Genomic DNA, 19428 nt, shown 5'->3' with positions numbered 1-19428 from the left:
ATCTGGCAAAAGCTGTACTGGGAATATATGTCGTGTTAATATCTCAACTGAAATGAACTTTACATGCACAAGAATTGTGCTTTTAACAGTATCATAACCCCCACATTTTCCTCCTGTAGCTGCACTTAGGCTAGGATGGTTCACCCAGTTCACCTTAGGCACAGTCTCCTGGTGAGACAAGTGAGTTTGGAATTACAGCTCCAAGTTTTCTTCAAGACAGGATGCAGTAAGACACCCAAAATAGCTCTGTAGCTCTTCAGTAGTGTTAAAGCCTTGCCTTCCTTTGAGGAAAACAGGCATTCAAAAGTAATTTTATTTCCAGAATTGCAATCTTTAAAATAAGATTCATTGTAAGAATACTGTTAAACTTCATTGTAAAACCTTAGCAGGGTGGTTATCAACACTTCCAGGTTTCCAAATCAGAATTCCAATCCTTTTCTCCCTAAAGTCTACCCTTATTTCAGAACATTTGTTCAATGATACCTGTTTTAATTTCTTCTAAAGAATTTATTAATTATGACACTGGAGAGAGAGACTTTTAGAAGGAGGCAGCTGGCTGTGTCCAAGGAAGTTTATGGGTGAGACTGATGTACTGCAGAGCTGCACATGGACTTGATGGGAATGGGGGGAGCTGCAAAGTCGCAACTCACGAAAAGTCTGTGTGAAGAGGGGACTCCTGATCTCACTGGTGAATCTGTGCAGGGACATCAGGCTGTCTTCTGCAGTGCATGATCATAAATACATTAAACTACTGATTGTGTGCTGTGTTGGTAAGAGTTGGGATACTTAGATCACTTCATTAATATACATGTATCCTACTGATATGCTAATTGGCAACAGGGCAGTGCAGAAGAGAGAGTATAGTCATGCATGACAGTGCTGAATGCCTTTTTATGTACTTCAAGGGCTGTTACAAGCCAGTGGATCTGAGAACAGATGGAGCTGGTGGAGTTTTCCAATGCACTGCTCTGAGCTTTGGATTGTCCTTTGATGTTAGGAGATTTGGGAGATTAGCTGAGAAGCTTTTTTCATTGCAAAAGCATGTCAGAACAACTTGCTGCTAAGGGATCCAAGCTTATGTGGTCTGAGGCAAACCAAGGGCAACACAGAGTCTGCTGGTTGCAGGAATTGGTGTTTCAGCAGCCACAGCTTTGCTGTTTAGCTGGAAGGAGCTTTGGTGTATGTGCCTTGTGCACACAAGTTTCACAGTCACAGTTGAGGAGATTCAGGTTTGTAGCTGTGGAAGTCCAGCAGAGCTGCTACTTTAGGGCTGCCCACGTGGGATTTGGATGCCAAATTGCTGTCAGCTTTCAAATGCAGCCAGTCAAGTGTACAGATCTCTCGGGCACTAGAAATCACTAGAAATCAGCCTGGAAGATTCCTGAACTTGTCTCTGTCAGGGTTCCTGGGATATGTCGTCTCAAAGGGGAATGTGACCATACAGAGACACTGGTGTGTATCACAAGGAGGAGTTTTCTGCCTCACCTGCACCATCATTGATTTGTGATCCTTGTCACTCCTGCAGTGCTGGAGGGGCTGTATGTGCCTTCTCAGTCCCGGAGTCTTGTTTTTTTTTTCAGCCCTCCTGCTCCTCTCAGCCCTTTCAGGAGATCTGGAGGTCAGCAAGGAAGAAGGAAAGGAAATTGACCATGTTTCTCAGAGGCTGACCTTGTGCTGACCTCTGATCATTAGAGCAATTGTAACTTCAGCACACTTCCAGATTCTTTGAACTAACAGGATCCAAGTATTTTGTTAGAGAAGCCCAACTACCTGAAGGTCATGGAGGTGGCTCCAGAGAATGATCTGACCTGTGCCAGTGTCAGGATGAGGCTGATGGCATGGGCTCTGTTCTGCTCAGCTCTCACAATATCCACATGCCTTACTCTGCCCAGCCTTGAGGTCTTCTTCATGGCAACCTTGGTAGTTGCTTATCCCCACCCTTGTACAGCCACTGCCTGCTCTGTGAGATGTGCTGTGGGTGTGCGCTGTCACTGATGAAGCTCAGCTTTTCTGCTCAGGGCACAGCCCAACCAACTGAGTTGTTCACTCTCACTCACAAGGGATAGTGTGGACTGGACCTTGCTTTGCCTGGCAGAGGCCTTGTGTCCAGAGGAGGGCTACAAGCATCCAGAGGAGGCTAATATGGTGCAGGGCCTTGAGGGGAAGCCACATGAGGAGCAGCTGAGGGCACTGGGTCTTTTCAAATGGAGGAGACTGAGGGCAGACCTCACCAGGGGCTGCAGTTCCTCTTTGGGGGCAGCAGAGGGGCAGGCCCTGATCTCTGCTCTGTGTGACCAGGGACAGGACCCAGGGGACAGCTGGAGCTGTGTCAGGGAAGGATGAGGTTGGAGTTTAGGAAATTTTCTTCCTCCAGAAGGTGGTGGGGCACTGAACAGGCTCCCCAGGAATGGTCACGGCTCCAAGGCTGCCAGAGCTCCAGAAGCGTTTGTACAATGCTCTGAAACACAGAGGGGGATTGTTGGGGGGTCTGTGCAGAGCCAGAGTTAGACTTTGATGCTTTATGGGTCCCTTCCATCTCAGGGTATTCTGTGATTCTGTGGTGGCTGTAGCATACCTGTCTCTGGTTGGTGTCATAGGCTGCATCAGCAGTTGTGCCCTGCTGAGGGAGGTGTGAATTGTTGTGAGGAGGATGGAAGTGGAAGGGAATGAAGGAGAGTGTGACCAGTAGGACAGCACTGCTTATCCAGGGCTTCAGCCTGGCTGCCTTCGGGAGGGGTTCCTGAACCTGGATGCTGGATCTCTGCTCAGGACAGGCTGCTTGGTGGCTGTGGGCAGGGGGTCTAAACCAGCAGCTGTGTGTAAGCAAACCCTGTTTACTTTTGGGACTGGGCACAGCACTGATGGAAAGGGGGAACAGAAACCTCAGTGTTGTACAGCTAATAGGCCAGTGGCCAAGTGATCTCTCCAGGGTGAAGCATATTGTGCTCAGGTGCAGATTCCCTAATTGGTACTCTTCTGATGACCGAGTAGAAAGCTGCAACCTGAAATTCGTGACTTCTGTTGTGTATGTCTAGTTTGGCTGGAACAGGATGATAGACAACATGTGGTGTCAGCCTTCTGTAATTTGAACCCAGTGAAGCCTTGCTCTGAAAACCAGATGTGGAGAGAACAGGCACACCTGGCAGCACGTACTGGGAGCAGCAGGTCTGCAGGCTCCAGGCCCTTAAATCACTGTCACTTCCTCCTGGAGGAACAATGGGGCTCCTAATTATAAATCCTGTACACTGATTTGTTTCCTTGCACTCTCTGCAGACCCGTCTCTCTCCAGAGGCCTTAGGCTGAGAGGGAAGGCCATGGGATGAGAATCTCATTTTGGCTTTTCTGGTGGTGAGGAAAGGAAATTCAGTTCTGCCTCTCAATGATTGTTTCTCCAGGTCAAAAAAGGTTTCTTTATAATCCCCTGTCTGGCAATCAGATACAGACTTTTATAAAAACTCTTTTCAATGTATGCTGCATGTTGGTTATAAAACAAGCAAACTGTTCTGGCTCCTGGAATCCCAGTTCCTTCTTTAGCACTTCTTTCATTGTGTGGTTGAATAATAATGAAATCCACTGGAAAAAAAATAGTGTATTTTCCATTATAGCTGCCATATGGCTTTACTGCTAATTTTTAATTAGCTGTGGGAAGGTTGCATACACAGTTTATTTGGAGTAAGGAAGGAGACAGAGCTGGATGAGGAGATGTCTGTATAGAGGCATGGTATCGTGTCTCTTTTAGTGTCTTTAAATAGAAGAATGTGTAATCCTCAGAAAGTGTTGTTCCACTAGGTCTGTTTGGCAGATGCATGGATTGGTGCCATTAAACAGATGTAGACGCTTCTGCCATTTTAAAATAGAATAGTGTTGTTTGCTCTCTGGCTTGCCTAGTCCAGCAGATGGATCTGGAGGCTTTGCAAAACTGACAGGATTTTCTTCAAAAATGATTGGAAAAAGTAACCACTAGCCCTTCCCACTTAACATTCTCCCACAGGAGCAGGGTTATGAAATTGTACCTCAGGATTCCTGTTTGCCTTCTTCCCCATGTATTGCTCCCAGTATTGTTACAGTGAATTGGTTCCACTGGAAAAGTAGGCATGGTAACTCTGCAGAATTTGGTCTGAAAGGAATCTTGATGCTCTACTTCGAATTCTGGAGTTAAGTTGCATAAGATCATCAAGTCCAATTGTTCCCACAGCACTGCCAAGTCCATCCCTAAATCATGTCCCCAGGCGCCTACAAATCTTGTAGGTACCTCTAGCAATGATGACCCCAACACTTCCTAGGGAGCCTGTTTCAGTACTTGACAGCCCTTTCAGTGAAGACATTTTTCCTCATATGCAACCTGAACCTCCTCTGGCACAACCTAAGGCCATTTCCTCTTTGCTTCATCATTTGTTCCCTGGGAGCAGAGCCTGATCCCCCCCAGCTGCACCCTCCTGTCAGGAAATTGTGTAGAGCCAGAAGGTCCCCCCTGAGCCTCCTTTTCTTCAGGCTGGGCCCCCCACTCAACTGCTCCTGGTGCTTGAGACCCTTCCCCAGCTCCTTTCCCTTCTCTGGACACGTTCAGTGTCTTTTCTACCATGAGGGGCCCAAAACTGATTCCAGGATTTGATCTGCTCCCTGGCCCTGTCTTCCAGCTCAGGGGCTGGGTACAAGGAGAAGAACCAGTCCGATTGTTAAAGAGTGAGGCAGAGAAGGCATTTGTACCTCTGCCTTTTCCTCAGCCTTTTTCATTATGTGTCCCCATGCATGCAGTAAAAGGTGGGATTTTCCTTAGCACTCCTTTTGCTGCAGATGCATTTGTAGAAACATTTTTTATTGTCCTTTACCAGATTAAGTTCTAGTTGGGCCTTAACCCCCTTAATTTTCTCCCTGCATAACCTCACGCCATCCTTGTAGTCGTCCTGAGTTGCCTGCCCTCCTTCCAAGGTGATAAACCATTTTCCTGAAGAATGTCCAGCCTTCCTGGACCCATTTTCTCTTCAGAGCTGCCTCCCAAGAGACTCTTTGAGACAGATGTATCCTATGTGTCACCACCAGGCTTTGTGTCACGCAAACTGATCCATGATAAAAAAAATCCAAAATTCAAGACCCTAACCAGACTTAAAGCCAGATATTGATCTGCTGGCTCTCATAGTTCTCTGAAACTGGAAGCATAGGTAATGAAATTAGGTAATTAAATAAGCTTATGTAATAAAGCCATATCATTGGGAAACTGGATTTTAATTGCATCCAAGATGTTATGCTGCTAAATGGCCCTGCCATGCCAGGAGCAAACCAGATGTACTGCCTGTGAAGCAGATCTGATGCTGTCTACCACACAAACTGTGGCTGGGTTTTATTTTTGCATGTGGAAGGGAAGAAGCTGTTGTGCCTGACCTAACCTAATGCAGCAACAGTCCAGCTTCAACCTGAACTTTTTAGGTCCTTCCAAGGAAGGTTTCTCTGATTATGTTCTCCTATTTTCTGAGCTTCTCTCTGTTTCTGAGTTTTTTGAGGGTCCCATTTTAGGAAAGAGACAGATGGTAATGGAAGATGAGAGGGACTGGCCTTAGTATCCACTCTCTGCTGTTATGGTTGAGGGAAAAAGTTATATATTTGTTTCCATCTGATAAAAGAGATTTTAGTGAGGGGCTTTTCTTCCTGTGAATGGCATTAGGTATAGGTGCCATACTACCCAGAAACTTGATGGAAGGCATCCTCAGTGGAGTGCTTCATTTGCTGTTGATCCAGTGGTTGGTAAGAAGTTTCTCCAAGACTGCAGACACAATTTGAAACTGTCTGAGCTGGGGAATTTCACTCTTGTGCTGAATGCACAGGAGATGGGCACTGTTGTTTCAGGGGGTTGGGTGCTTTAGCCTGCTGCAGCATAGCTGTCCAGGTGATTCTCTGTGGGGAATGTGTAAGATTCCATATCCATTGCAGTCATGGACAGAGTAAGAAGAGATGCAGAAGACGAGGGAGAAGATCCTCTGGGCTACACCTGCGTTGTGTGAGCTCTTTGTCTCATGTTTTGGGATGTGTCCTGTTCCCTGGTTTGGGACTGACCTGTAACTGAGCTTCAAAGTCTTTAAGATGTCCAGCACCACGGAAGCACCACCTTTTCTAGCTCACAGGGCCTGGTGTTACCAGTGCAAAGGCTTTGAAAGGGACCACAGAAAGCTCTAACTGCAAATCCCATGAAACTTTGGTGTGCTGACTAAGTAAATGAATAAAAATAACGGCAGGTTTTTTTGATACTTTGTGAAAGTTTTCTTGTGCTTTGGACTTGTTTTGATTTGATTCTTTGGCTGGCTTTTGTTTCATGATTGCATTTTGATATCCCTTGAGGGCTGTGCTTGGGAGACTGGACTGCAAAGTCAGTTGAAGGGCTCCACTCTTTCTATGAAGTCTTCAGCAGCTCCATTAGGAAATTCTGGGGCTATTTCTGACTTAAACCCAGCAGAGTAAAACATCTAAATGCTTTTATGTCAGCCACCATCTCCACTGTACCTTCCCTTCATGGACTGGCTTTTATCTGGTTGTGGGCTCTGAGTTCCAGGCTTTTACTGTGAGGTCTGAAGTGCTTTTCACTGAAGTGCTTGTCTTGACAGGCTCCTCTGCTGCTCAAAGCAAGAAGTAAAATAATTTCCCTCATATAACATATCTGGAAAACAGTGAGAAAAACTCCCTTATATTTTGTAGCTTTTACTTACACAGATCTTTCATCTCAGTTCTAATACACTGCTTACCGCCCTGAGTTCAGGGAGGATGCAGGAAAGGTAGAGCTGGACATGAGCAACCTCGGGATATGGTACACTGAAAACTCTGTGTTGAGTGTTTAGTGTAAAGCTTCTAGTTTGGAGTATGGCCTGTCCCTCCACTGGTCCTTGGGTATTTGCTAGCAAGCTCTCAATGTGTGTTGCAAGTAGAGTTGCTGCATGGAAGTGTTTTTCAGGGTTTTCCTTGTCTTTCTGGGTGACATTTGGGCAACTGCAGTAATGAGGCATGTGCACTTTTTGTGGTCTGCAGAACCATTTATCTTGGCTTGTTCTTCCTGTAGAATCATGTTCCACGAGCAAAATAGTTGCTTTTTTTGAAGTGCAAGTCATATCTGTAGCCTCCTTTCCATTCCCCTGGAGTTTGGCTGTTGAGCTCTGTCCTGTCAGCTGTGGAAGACGGAGCCTTGCTGCTGCTCACCTGCCATCAGTGCCTTTAGAAGTGAGTCTGTTACTCTGTACTTCTCTTGACATGTCCAGAAGAACAAACAGCATAAAATGTTCTCCTATTTGCATAGTAGTGGTGGTGGTGGTGGTGACCTTTTCATTCCTCTGTGCAAAGGATATGGGGAGAGCAGGAAGATAAGGCAGGTGAAACTGGCTTGGCAGATAACTAAGGGGGGGGTTCACTCACTTACCTACCTACAAACGAAGTGCCAAACCATGTGGAGGAGGTGGAAGAAAGTTGGTGGAGGAATGGAAAGCTGGTCACTTGTAAAACATGCTAGCCTGAGCTGCAGTAATGACTTTTTTTGAAGCTGAGTGTTCTGCTTGATAAAGTTTGCAGGATTAGATGTGGGTGTGGGATCCAGAGGTAGAGCTTGTAGGAGGCTGTAAACTGAAGTGCTGTTTTCTCCCCAATTTCTTCAGATTTCTTCTTGCAGAAGACAAGGGTTGAATGAATGGGTTGGGTGTCTCTATTCCAGAGTAGTCCTGTTAGCTCTGCTTCTGACAGCTTCTGCTGTCTCTTCCGTGGTGGTTTGCTTTCACTGGACCCATTAAATGTGGATACCTTAAGCAGTGAGTTGATTCTGGTTTCTGAAGTTGCTTTTGGCTAAAAGAGGCTTGTTGTTGCTTGGCATCTTGTGGAAATCAACCTGCTTCATTTGGGATCTTGGGCTGAGTTCCTAGATGTGAGGGTGCTGTTCCTTCAGCTGCTTGTGGCCTTCAGCTGTGGTTGTAGGAGTACACCAAAGCCTGAGAGAGTGCTAAGGACTTCCTAGGAGAGCACAGTTTTTCATGGAAAATGGATGGCAGTGAATTGAAAATGCCTTGATGGTTTTCTACTGGGAGTGGACACAAGACCAAAATCTCTTTCAGTCCTTTTCTTTTCTTATCAGACTTTGTCTTTCCCTCTGCTCTCATATGTCAGATTTGGCTCCATATCTCCCCTTCTGCTGGAAGTTGTTCTGGTGCTCATGCAGTGTCCTTGGGAGAACATAACCATTCACCATTATTGTGTGGGGAGAAATGACCCTTTCTGTGGAGGGAGGGAATTATACCTGGGAGAGGCTGAAAGAGTATATTTTCCCCATTTCCAAGGAGAACTTGGGTGCAGGGGAAGGAGTGTAGCTTTCCCTGGCTGTTTTTAAGGTTTTCTTCAGCTTTAATTTTTGCCTGGCTTTTCCCAGTCAAAAAACTTTGGGATTGAAGCAATCTATTCAGGACAAAGCAAGTGCATGTCCTGGAGTGTAGAAGGTATCTGCTGTGCATCCTCGAGGGTATCCATCTATTATTATCTTTTTAAGTATAACTTTACAAATATTTAAAACACCATTCTTGTCCACACTGGTATTTCTGCTGTCTGGGGGTGGAGTGGGCTTTTTTGTTTGTTTGTTTGTTTTTTGGTTGGTTTTGGTCATTTTTTTGTTTGGTTGGTTTTTTGGTTGGCTCTTTTAATTAATTTTGCCCAGCATTAATGTTTGTGTGTCCACACAGTGAAAATTAACTTTATATTTTTTCCTCTTTCTTATCTGGCTAGTTTTCAGACACACAGTTTCCCCACTGTGTGACATTCTGTGGCTTCTGGAACCAGTAATGTCTGCAAAAGGAAGGGGTGAGTGGCAGGTAGGGCTCAAGATGAAGTCTGAGTGCCTCTTTGCCATAAGGGATCCCTGCCTGATGAAGACAGCAACATAACGCCACCAAAAAATGGAAATCCTCTTTCCACAGACAACTCCCTAGAAGAAAGAAACCTTCTTATTTGTGAAAATACAAAAGCAGTATTTCACCCTTGCAAACAAAAGAAAGCCCAAATTTCTTATAAATGTTCCCAGCTGGCTGAAGTGTTGAATATGCTGTTACCATGGCAGATACGTTTTACCTTTGGCAGAAATAAGGGGAGATCTTTCTTTGGCAGTTGCAGAAAGACTTACACTTACCTGTGTAAATTTTAGCACATCTGCTTAAGCAAGTGTGGCCTGATCTTTGCAACTAAACCAAAAGCATTATTACAGCCCTTTCCTAAAAGTTGCCTTTGGCTTTTGCTTTTCCCTTTTCTTTTATGCCTTTCCCTTTCTTTATGTACCAGAGTCTGGCCATTGCAAGTGCCTTGCCTGCTGAGGCATTTAAATGATCTGCTTTTTTACCACAGTTCTGCTTTGAATGCAGTCCCTTGATACAGTGCCTTTATGTGGATTTGGTCAAGTCTTTGCCTTTGATCTGCCTGGGATTATTAATTCTCTGTTATAGTTAATGGCTGCTTTGTCTTTCTCCTGCAGCCTGTATGAAAAGATCTCAGGGCCTTTTGTAAATGTGCAGTGATCAGTAGTGTGAGCTGTGTGTCGTTTGTCTCTAGAAAAGAGTGCAGTGTAGCAGCATGTTTGAGCCTGGTTCTGAAACCTTTCAGTTTATCAATTTTTCATAGAAAATGTGAAATTTAGCAAAACTGCTGTTTGTTAAATGGGCCTAGAAAGCTTGCAGGTTTCCAGACAACTTTTTGTAAGAGTTTTAGCTGTCAGGTGGAAATGTAGTTGTGGGCATGGCTGCCTGTGTTAGTCTGTGATAGACAGGGGAGCAAGTTAAGAGGTTGGCACTGCAGTGTGTTCAGGGACTTGTTGCCTTCTGGTCTGACCTCCTCCATGGAAAGCAGGAGGTCCAGCTGATACCTGATCTTTTATGCAAGGGTTTGCTGCTTAACCAGGGGAGTTTGCCCTGTATCCACGTTCTCCTCTGAGATGTAAGTGAAAGGGCCAAGCATGGTCCTGAATATGGGCTTTCTATTTTGCACGTGCTGATCTGGACTATAAGGATATGAATGCAGGCAGGTGAGTTGCTGTCTGAAAAAGTGCAGCAGCTGGTCAGTTTTGTCTCTGGTGAGAAGGAGGAAACTTGGGAAGCGTTAAGAACTTGGGGCAGGAAGGGAGCTTCCTGTGCAGTTTGAATTACCTGGGCATTGCAAGTTTGCTGTCTGTGTGCTTCTCCCACCAGAGAGAAGGACAAACTTACCTGGACAGATCATTTGCAAGGACCATCATCATCCAAGGACCTCAAAGTAGCCTGATAGCTTCCAAAGTTAGGATTGAATCACAAGAAGGAAGTGCATCATGTAAAATTTGTGGTCAGGCAGCACTGCTGAGCCAGCTGGGCACTGGCTGAATGCAAAGAGAAGCACAGGAACTCTGGGATCAGTGTCACAACAGCTGCTGCTTTCTGCAGGGTGGGATTCAGCCTTGCAGTCAGAAATAACCAGAGCTAAAATTAAGTAGTATTTTCCATCTGTTTTTGTAAGATGCAGAGGCTTGTGGTCAGATTTTTAATAACAAGGCTGTGAATGGCAAAGACTGAAGTGACCTGTGCTGTTGCTGATACCTATTGAAATTACACTCAAATTAAGAGTGAAGGTAGAAAGCTGTTGATATCAGTTGACTCTTTCTTTTAAAAAGGAGAAAGCTGGGACATCTTTTTATAGTGTTCCTGCTAACTTTAAAGGCCATCTCCTGGCTTTTGAGAAATCCTTGACAGCTCTGGTGGCACTTCCAGCTTTCTGTAGCTAATTGTTTTTGCTGTGTGCAGCTTGTCTGTAATCCCATGTCTGAAACAGCCTGCCTGGCTTACAGATCTAGTGCTCTGTTCTGTGTGTCTGTGTGTGTGATCTGATCATTCTATTTATTTGTTTGAAAGGCCTGCACAGCTTCCAGTGTGACTTAATCATGTTGACTGCTGACACTGCCAGGAGATTGTCAAAATATTGCAGGGCTGCAAGGAACCCCTGCTGCTTTCCTGGGGACCAGTAGAGCAGTGACCTTTTCATGTGAATTTAAATTTCTAGTTTAGGGGAAAACACAGGGTTTTTGCTGAAAGCCAGTCTGGTTTAAGCTGTGCTCCTTCAGCCTCTTCTCAATGTCCTACCCCTTCATGCTGCATGTTTGCTGTGACTGGTCTCTGAAATGGAATGATACGGCTTTAGAGAAAGGTGTTTTACACCAGCATTGGGTAGAGAGCAAAACACCTGTGCCATCACCACAGGGGAAGCTGTTCCCTGTGGGGAAGGGAAGGGGAAAAGAAGGAGCCCTGTGACTGGGCAGGCAAGGAGCAGTAATACCTCATGTGGGACCTGTCATGACTGTAACTTGTTGTGCAAGTACAGCTCTGCTCTTCAGTCACTGCCTCTTGCATGGACAGCTCTGGTATAAGCCTCACAGCAAAGTCACTGCTGCTGGTACTTGCCAATCTTTTAATATCCATGATCTTCTACAGTACCTTTGGGTTTGTGAAGGCATGGGCTGAAAGCCATTCTTTGTTGTACATTTGCATTAAAATACCTGTTGGGTTCTCAGAAATGTACCTGTTGCTCCATCCTGATTATAACTGCCTCGGCTTGCTCATTTGTGGGGTCTCTTTTCTTTCCAGCATTGTTGCTCTGTTTCCTTTCCTGCTTCTGTTTCTTTGCTCAGCAGTGATAAGTGAATACTGGGGGGGGGGTGGGCAGTGAGCAGGGAAAAAGTCCTCAGCATTGTTCCAGTGCAGCGTGAAAGGCTTCTGGAGTGCTGCAGGTGTGGGGAGTGCCCTGGAAAATTTGTGTTCCTGAGTGCAGGTGCCTGTCTGCACGCTGTCTCTGGGAACCTGCGTGTCCCTTGGGGCCAGCCATGGCAACCCAGCTGTGCCCTCACCAGAAGGTGCGGGTGACTTGCTTGGGAAGCTCCATGCACAGCAAACAGCATCCCTAGGTGCCTGCCCTTAGGCAGCCAGGCTGGGCCAAGGCAGGTGCTGGGCTCTCTTGGGACAGGGAGGGATTCCTGTCTGGGACCACAGCCAAGTGCTGTGTCCGCCCTCCTGGCCCCCGGCCCCAGCAGATGGGAGCTGATCTTAGTGCCTGCTCCCGTGTCACCGTGCCCAAATTAGCGGGGTTTGGCAGTCTGGAGGTGGCAGTGCCGTATCCAGTTGCTGCCGTTCCGTCAGCATTCAGACACCCCATGGGCTCTGTCTGTGACCTGTCCTTGCTGCTGGGGCCGGGATGGCTGGACTGCTGTGCAGGAGGCGCAAAAAGGGAGGTAGGAAACACTTCCTCTGTGGCAGGAATCTCTTAATGAGGACCTGGTGTGCTGGGCTCTTCCTGGGAGGCAGCTTTGGGAAGCTTTCTGCTGGCAGAGGTGACAGAGGTGTTTTGGTCCCATGGGATCTGGCACAGCTGCACAAGGTCTGAAGACAAGTATGAAGGTTTTGTGTGGTTCTTCATGTCTTGAGGGATGGGGGCTTAATACACAAATTTGCATTAATGTTTTCTTCCATTTTAGTAAATTGTTCAGAAACCAGGTATTTTTGTTAGGAAGAGTAGAGATAACTTTTAAAATAGAGTAAGTGCATCACCTTACTTGAACTTCTGGGAATAAATCTAGTTTAGCTGCATTTAGAAGTATTCTGGCTTGAAATGTATGCATCATTTTTTTTTTCATATACATACGCTGTGCCATGCATTTACTGCCCAGAGGAACTTAGCAGCTCTCTGCATTGGCAAAGCACTGGGAACAGTGATGCCCTGAACTCACTGAACACTTGGCATTCCCAGAATGACAGCACTGCTGTGATAATGAAGAGTGCTACATCTAGAAATAAGGCTGGTAGTTCCTAAATAAGTCTGACTTAATTGAAATTTGGACATTTAGAGTCCTAGCAGGGTTTTAAAAATCAAACCTCAGTTTTCACGTGAATAGTCTTATGCCTCCTGGTGGCGTCATAATGTAGGAGTTGTTGGGTTGAGAAAGTTCCAGTTGGGAATAATGCAAGCAGGGCTGGGTAAGGCAAGTTGTTAGAGCTGGTTTGATCTGTTGTATGAAGCCTTCTTGCTCCCTGACTTTTTTGTTTGTGGACTTTTTCAAGAAAATGAGAAGGAATGCTGAAAAGGGGAACTTAAGAATTTCTGTACCAGCATCTTTATTCAGGAGGAAAAATCTCGGCCTGAGGATGTTGTGTTCTGTTTGCAGTGGGGAACCATGGGACATAAACCATCTGGTCTCAAAATACAAGACTGGGGTTTATTGCTTGCACTCCATAACGAGGATTTTAGTGGTGATCAGTACCATGTTGTGAACCAGAATTAAGTACCTCTTGAGACTGCACTTAAGAAATGTGAGAACTTGTTTTAAGTACCTGTTTCAATTTTCTGTGAGGGAAGGAGTGGGGATTGCAGTGTATTCTTCTTCCCTGTCCTCATCTGTGGCAGTAGGATCTCTGTCTTTTCCACTTCTATGGGGTAGAAAAACAGCAAGTCCTGAAACAGGGTTTTGTAACCTTCACAGACTGCATGCTAATGTCAAGCCTGTGGAATGTTTTTCCAGTGGGAAAGGGAAATAACGGCTGCTCTTGAAGGGGAGAGCTTGCAGGGACACTGTGACCATTATTTAACTGTTCCTCCTTTTCTTTCCTGAGAAAAGTTTGCCTAGCAAACCTTATTTATCTCAAAGTCCTTGCTTTTTCCTGAAAAGAGTGTGGGACCCCTCCCAAAGGAGACTGCACTACCACAAATCCAGCCACAAGTCATTTTAGTTCATGCTTACACAGAACTGTCACTGAAAGTACAGGGCTGTTGTGGTTTCATGCCAATGAATGTCATCTGAGTTCAAGGGGAGATGTGCCTTGGAGGATGTGAAAGTGTTACAGCAATGCTGGTACTTTTCTTACTGACAAGCTCTGGGAAAATACTGAAGAACTATTCAGTGTTTGCCCTCAAGTTTAGTTCCTTCCTAATGGCAGGATGCAGGGAAGTATTTCAACATCCATTTTATTTATGAAGCATGCTTTACTGAGCTTGCCAATGAGAGTTGTAAGTTTAGGACAGCTTGAAGTAGAAAAATTCCAATTTGTGTTCACCAGATCATGGCACATCTATTTTATCAAGTGGCAACACTGGAATTAAATGCATTTTCATCCTTATTTGGTGGGTCTGCCTGGGATTCTCTGAGGATTTAAGAAGGCCAGTAGCAAGTTGCATGTTCTGCAGCTGGAAAGGGTGGTGATGAGTGGTTGTGCTGTAAGAAAGGGGTTTGTTTTTACAGTTTGATGTCTGCTCTAGGCTGGGCCTGTCCTGCAGGCAAAGCTCACACCTCTTCCTTCTGGAGAAACAAGCACTCCGAGCTTGTTCTTACACAGAATTGGTTTTCTTTTTAAAAGTTTCCAGCCACTTCTGTAGTAGCTCTGTTTAATAGGAAGCTGTAAAAGGATGTTACTTGGATTTTATTTTCCACTGTGGCTGCAGTTCTTCATGCCATAAACTGTGGTCCTGTTCTAAAATGGATCTACCAGATGTTGTCTGTTATTATGAACGCTGTCCCCAACCCCTACATATACACCAACTCTGCATTTATTACATTCTTTCTGTTGTTTTTTTTTCTTCTATCCAGTGAGTGACCTCCAAGAAGAAGGTAAAAATGCCATCAATGCACCAATGAACCCAAGCACTGTGGACATCCATCCAGAAGACACACTATTAGGTAAAGTTTCGTGCTGCAGGGATGGTTTGTGAAGGGGGCCATTGTGGCCCCCACATCATTGCTTCAGTGCTGAATGTAGATTGTCCAGTTGGAGCTGAGAGGATTGGAAATGACAACTGAAAAAGGTTGAATATTACTTGTAGACTGGAAATTAAAAAGGCTAAATGGAGTTTGAAGAGCAGTGCCAAGCAAGGTAGTTTATGGACTCTCTCCCATGTCCATCCCCATTCCCTCACTCTGAGTCCCTACAAGAGAAACAGCATAATTTAAAAGCAAAAAGTGTTAAAACTTGTTGAAATAAACCACTTTTGTCTCTCCTGGCCACATATCTCTTAATCTAGCAATTGGTTGAAGCAAGCTAATTATGAAAGAGTAAATCAGACATCAGGATAAATAATAAAATAGGAAATTAAACTGAGAAGGTGTTATTCATTGGATTTTCTGATTAGGAGAGTAGTAGGAAATGCAAAGTGCTTTTTCTAAGATGTGGGTGAAGTGTTGGTTGTTCTGTGTTGATATGTCTGGACCGGGAATGTCTCCAGTGATTTCTTCTGGATACCACTAAAGCTGGGTATGTCTTTAGAAGATGCAGAACTTCTGCTGAAGGCCTGTCCTGCAAAGACATGATCACCACGAGTTTTGTGGTAAATCATGTTCTGTTATGGGTCAAGTCCCGTTCAGGGTTAGTGTTTTGGTTGTGTAGTGGGTGTCACTTCCTTATGATGGACTGCCTGAACTCACCCTAGGCAGTAATGAGGAAGTAAAGGAACAGGGTGGGAAAAAAGGCAGCAAAAGAATTCATGTTTTATTCATTGGTTTGTGAAAATTTTTCAAGTGTGTTTAGGTAGCACAGTCTTATTTTTTCGATAAAAATGAAGAGTCCTGGAAAATACTGACGCCAAAATGTGTGGGTGAGGTCTAAGGTAACCAGTCAGATACTGGTTACTAAGTACTCTAGTCAGTCTCATGAGCAGGATGTGTCATGTTTCCCATCTGACAGCAGTGAGGTCTGGCTCTGCAGTGGGAAGTCACTGTAGGCTGGTCACTGCCGGGTTTTGGGAGTTCACTGAGCAGCGTGACAATAGCCTGACCAAGGGTGATACCAAAACTTTGTTGTCCTGATAGGAAGAAAGAATTGAAAAATCAATAGGAAAATTGGATTGTATATGGCCTGCCTTCTGGCCATTAGCACTCCTCACACAACTCATCAGCAGAAGAAACGGAAGACTTTATACCTGTGAAATCTATTTTATGTTCTTCCCCCATGCACCAGTACAGCTGATATAAAGTGGGGTAATTCTATTTCATAAGCTTAATCAAAGGTTGAGGAGTTCCTGCACTCAGGAGCACATGTGTGACCAAGTTTTGGGGAACCAGAGAGTGGAGGCACAAACTCTCAGCCCAAATCTCAGCAACTGCACTGAATGTAGTGCATTAAGCTCACTCTTTTCTTCCAGGTGCTGCAATTTGGGACAGGTGTTTTCAGTTAGAACTTAAATTCAAACTGAGGAGAGGGAGAAAAGTAGTTCACTGTGTTTTTTGGTGTGTTACTATGAATGTGCCCCACATCAGGACAGGGATTTTCCTGAAGCATTCTGCATAGGGCAGGGCTAGAGCAGGGGAAGGTCAGGGGAGACAATCCTGGTTTAGGGAAGTGGGGCTGTGCTGTCATTCTGTGTGTCTCTAAAACTGCCTGACACTGGGGTCATTGGACATCCCCTGGCTGAGAGGATGAGTAGGCACTGCCATTTCTCAGTCAGCTGATGAGCCCCTTAATGGTGTGGAGTTGTTGCAGTTTCAGCAGTGTACATTTGAAGTGGATCTCACTAAGGTTTCCCCTCTTACTTGAACAGAGGAGAATGAGGAACGCACTATGATCGATCCTAACTCAAAAGAAGACCCCAAGTTCAAGGAGCTGATCAAGGTAGGAAATCAATCTTTGGTCCTTCTTCAAACCTTTAACTAGTGAGCTGGAGTAATTTGCAAGCTGGTCAGCCAAGAACATAGTTGAGGAATGGCAACTTGTTACTGGAATGTAGCTGTAGAAACTGAGAGCAAGGTTAACAACAAGGTAAGGCTAAAAGCAACAGTGAGAGGGACAAGGAAAGGCTGAATGTCAGGGTGCCCATGGAGTTATGGAGTTAAGCTCCATTGTCCATTTCTATCCTTATGATGATGACAGCAAGGATCAGTGCTTGGTTTGAGTCTGTCTGCAGTCCCTGCACATAAGATGTAGGTACCTTCTTTTTCTGAAAGCTGGGAAGGAGCTCTGCAAAGCATTAATGAGGTTTCAGGAGAAGAAAGAGTAGGACTGAAATGTTGGGGAACGAGGAAGGAACCTCTTGTGTTCTGGGAAAATTGGAACTGAGTTTCTTCTTGCCTTACATTCTGTACCCAGTTTACCTGTGTGCTGGGTCAGGGACAGCTGGTTCTGAGTCTGTCTTGTTGCTGGACACAACTGCCCTAGGTGTTGATACGGTGTGCCCAGATGTGCCGATGTTACATGAGACTTCCTGACTCAGCAGTGCCCATAGTTCCTGCCTGGCATGACAGAGGGCATGCTCTTGAAGGACTTGTGTTTAGGAGAGCCTTTTCTATGCAGAAAGTTGTTGGGGTTTACATAGGGCAAGCTTGAGCATGAAGAGAAGGGATGGCAAGCCTGAACAAGTGGGATCTCTTTCAAAAAAGTATTGTGCTGGTGTTACACCTCCCACTGCACTTTTGCTTCATTTCTTTAAAGTAATTCTAAAAATAATTTTGTAGGAAACGACAATCCAGCTATATCTGTGGGGCTATGAAAACTTTGGATAGTGTATATCATTTCCTGAGAGGGGGCTGAGCATATTCCCTGCAGAAAACCTGATGCACTCTGGCTGCAGACACACTGGCTGCTTCCCCAAAGCCAACTGCTTCAGCAAATGCCTCAGCAAACTACTTGCCTGGTACATCTTTAAAACAAGCCCAGTGATCTGTTATTACCACTGCAATAATGTGTTTAGCATCACAAAACCACATCAGACTGAGCTTAGCAAGGAACTGTGCTCAAATTTCTGTTACTCTAATTCACCAGGAGTACATTGTGGTTTTAAATTAAGTGACTGCACATTCTTTCTTTGTTAGTACCTAAATCCATTAATTCTCTCAAAGGTGCAGTGGTCTTGCATCACCCTCTCAGAATGTAATGTGGTTTCTCTGCTAGTGGAGCAGTGATATTATCATCTGAACAAGAGTCATTGCAGTGGAGGAACCAGATGTACTCTGTGATTCAGGAAACTTGATATGGAGACTGCAATTGCTTTTAAATTGTGTATTTTCCTCCTGAGTTTAATACAAGTTTGAGTCTTCCCTAGATGCTGGAGTCCAGCAAGGTTTGGGGTTTTTTTTCAGATTAAAAACCTGAAATCCTCCAGGAGGAATGAAAACCAGGGCCAGAACGATGCTTGAGGATAATGTTTGAGTGTATTGCAGAATCAGGTTCAGCGTCACTAGGCCAGTTCACACTTGCACAAGGAGAGAGGTTCCAATGGAATGGGATCAGCTGGTGCAGGGAGCAGCATGGAACTAGAGATTGTTTCCTTGGGATCATCTCCGAAGGAGAAATGTGTTCTGTAGAATGCCTATGTAATTTGGGTAATTGCTAATAAGTTGCATACTTCTCCGCAGTTAGAGTTTTTATAGAGATTCAGCGGTGTTGGTGTGAATTCACACTGTGTTGGTGTCAGTCTGTAAGCCAAGGGGAGGTTTGAATTATGCTGGCAAAACTTGCTTTATACTACAGAGTTTGGATAATGAAAAAAAAAGAGTAATTTATTCTTTGTTTTCTGTTCCTTGGTGGTAATGGCATTTTCCAGAGCTCCAGTGCTGGATGAGAATTGCTGTGCTTTAGAAACTCAGCCAGCAGAAAAGTGTCTGCCCTGCAGAGCCTGAAAGGAAAGGTCTCCATGGACTAGTGAGGAGTGAGAACTTGAATAGATGGAGGTTTTTATAGTTCCAAGTGGTTCCTTCTCTCTCTTTCCCCTCAGACAGGAATGTGCCAATAGCAGCAGCAGATCCTGGTGTCTTTTCAAAGCTGGCAGTGGAACTCAATTTCATTGGGGGCCAGCCCAGGTCTCTTTCAGCACCAGAGTTAGACGTGCCAACAGCTTGCCATTACTGATGCTGAGTGTTTCTGTCCTGCCAGTTGAATGCAGTGGGGTAAATGGATCTCAGTGCAAAGAAGCAGCAGAGATATCTGCTGCTGGCACTGCTTTAGTACCTCTTTGTCTCCACCAAATGTTGGTTTAATTTCTGCTAACTCCATGCCATAGGAATTATATGTACTGTGGATTGGGCATTTGGAAGTGATTTTGACAGAGCCTTTGTAACTCTAGAGGGACAGACTGTACAGCATTGTGGTCATACAGACACCAGCAGATGAAAAACACAAGAAAAAACCTCATTCCTCTCTCGTAGTAAAGCAAATATACAGAGAATCTCCTTGTTGAAGGCTGCTTAGTTGGGGATGTGAAAATACCTGCTTTAAGTCTTCTTGCACATATGAAAACCATTATGCCTGTAAGTGTTGTATACTATCACCATGGACAGTTTACTAAAAATAGTCACAGTTTGTCAGTATGAAGTGTTCAGCAAAGTTCCCTCTCTGACCAGCAGCTTTTTTAAACTCACTTCAGTTGCCCAGTGTGTAATGAAAATTTGGTAGATGGTTGAACAGACCTAAAACTGAAAATTCAGGTCAGGGAAAG

General features: G+C 44.9%; 1 protein-coding gene across 3 annotated transcripts in view; it reads left to right on the top strand.

The window, feature by feature from the left end:
- Window positions 1-19428, top strand: part of PARVB (parvin beta) — a 54817-nt gene that overhangs the window by 4862 nt on the left and 30527 nt on the right. For 2 of the 3 annotated variants that reach the window (XM_036404983.2, XM_036404985.2), the window contains exons 2-3: window positions 14597-14686; window positions 16540-16610. In XM_036404983.2, the coding sequence (XP_036260876.1) occupies window positions 14597-14686; window positions 16540-16610 (161 nt within the window). Of the gene's footprint in view, window positions 1-12144; window positions 12251-14596; window positions 14687-16539; window positions 16611-19428 lie in introns of those variants that run through there. The other variant, XM_036404984.1, reaches the window with a different exon arrangement.

This window comes from Molothrus ater, chromosome 5 (assembly GCF_012460135.2).
Source record: "Molothrus ater isolate BHLD 08-10-18 breed brown headed cowbird chromosome 5, BPBGC_Mater_1.1, whole genome shotgun sequence".
Taxonomy (NCBI): domain Eukaryota; kingdom Metazoa; phylum Chordata; class Aves; order Passeriformes; family Icteridae; genus Molothrus; species Molothrus ater.
This window is presented reverse-complemented; position numbering and strand designations above follow the sequence as displayed.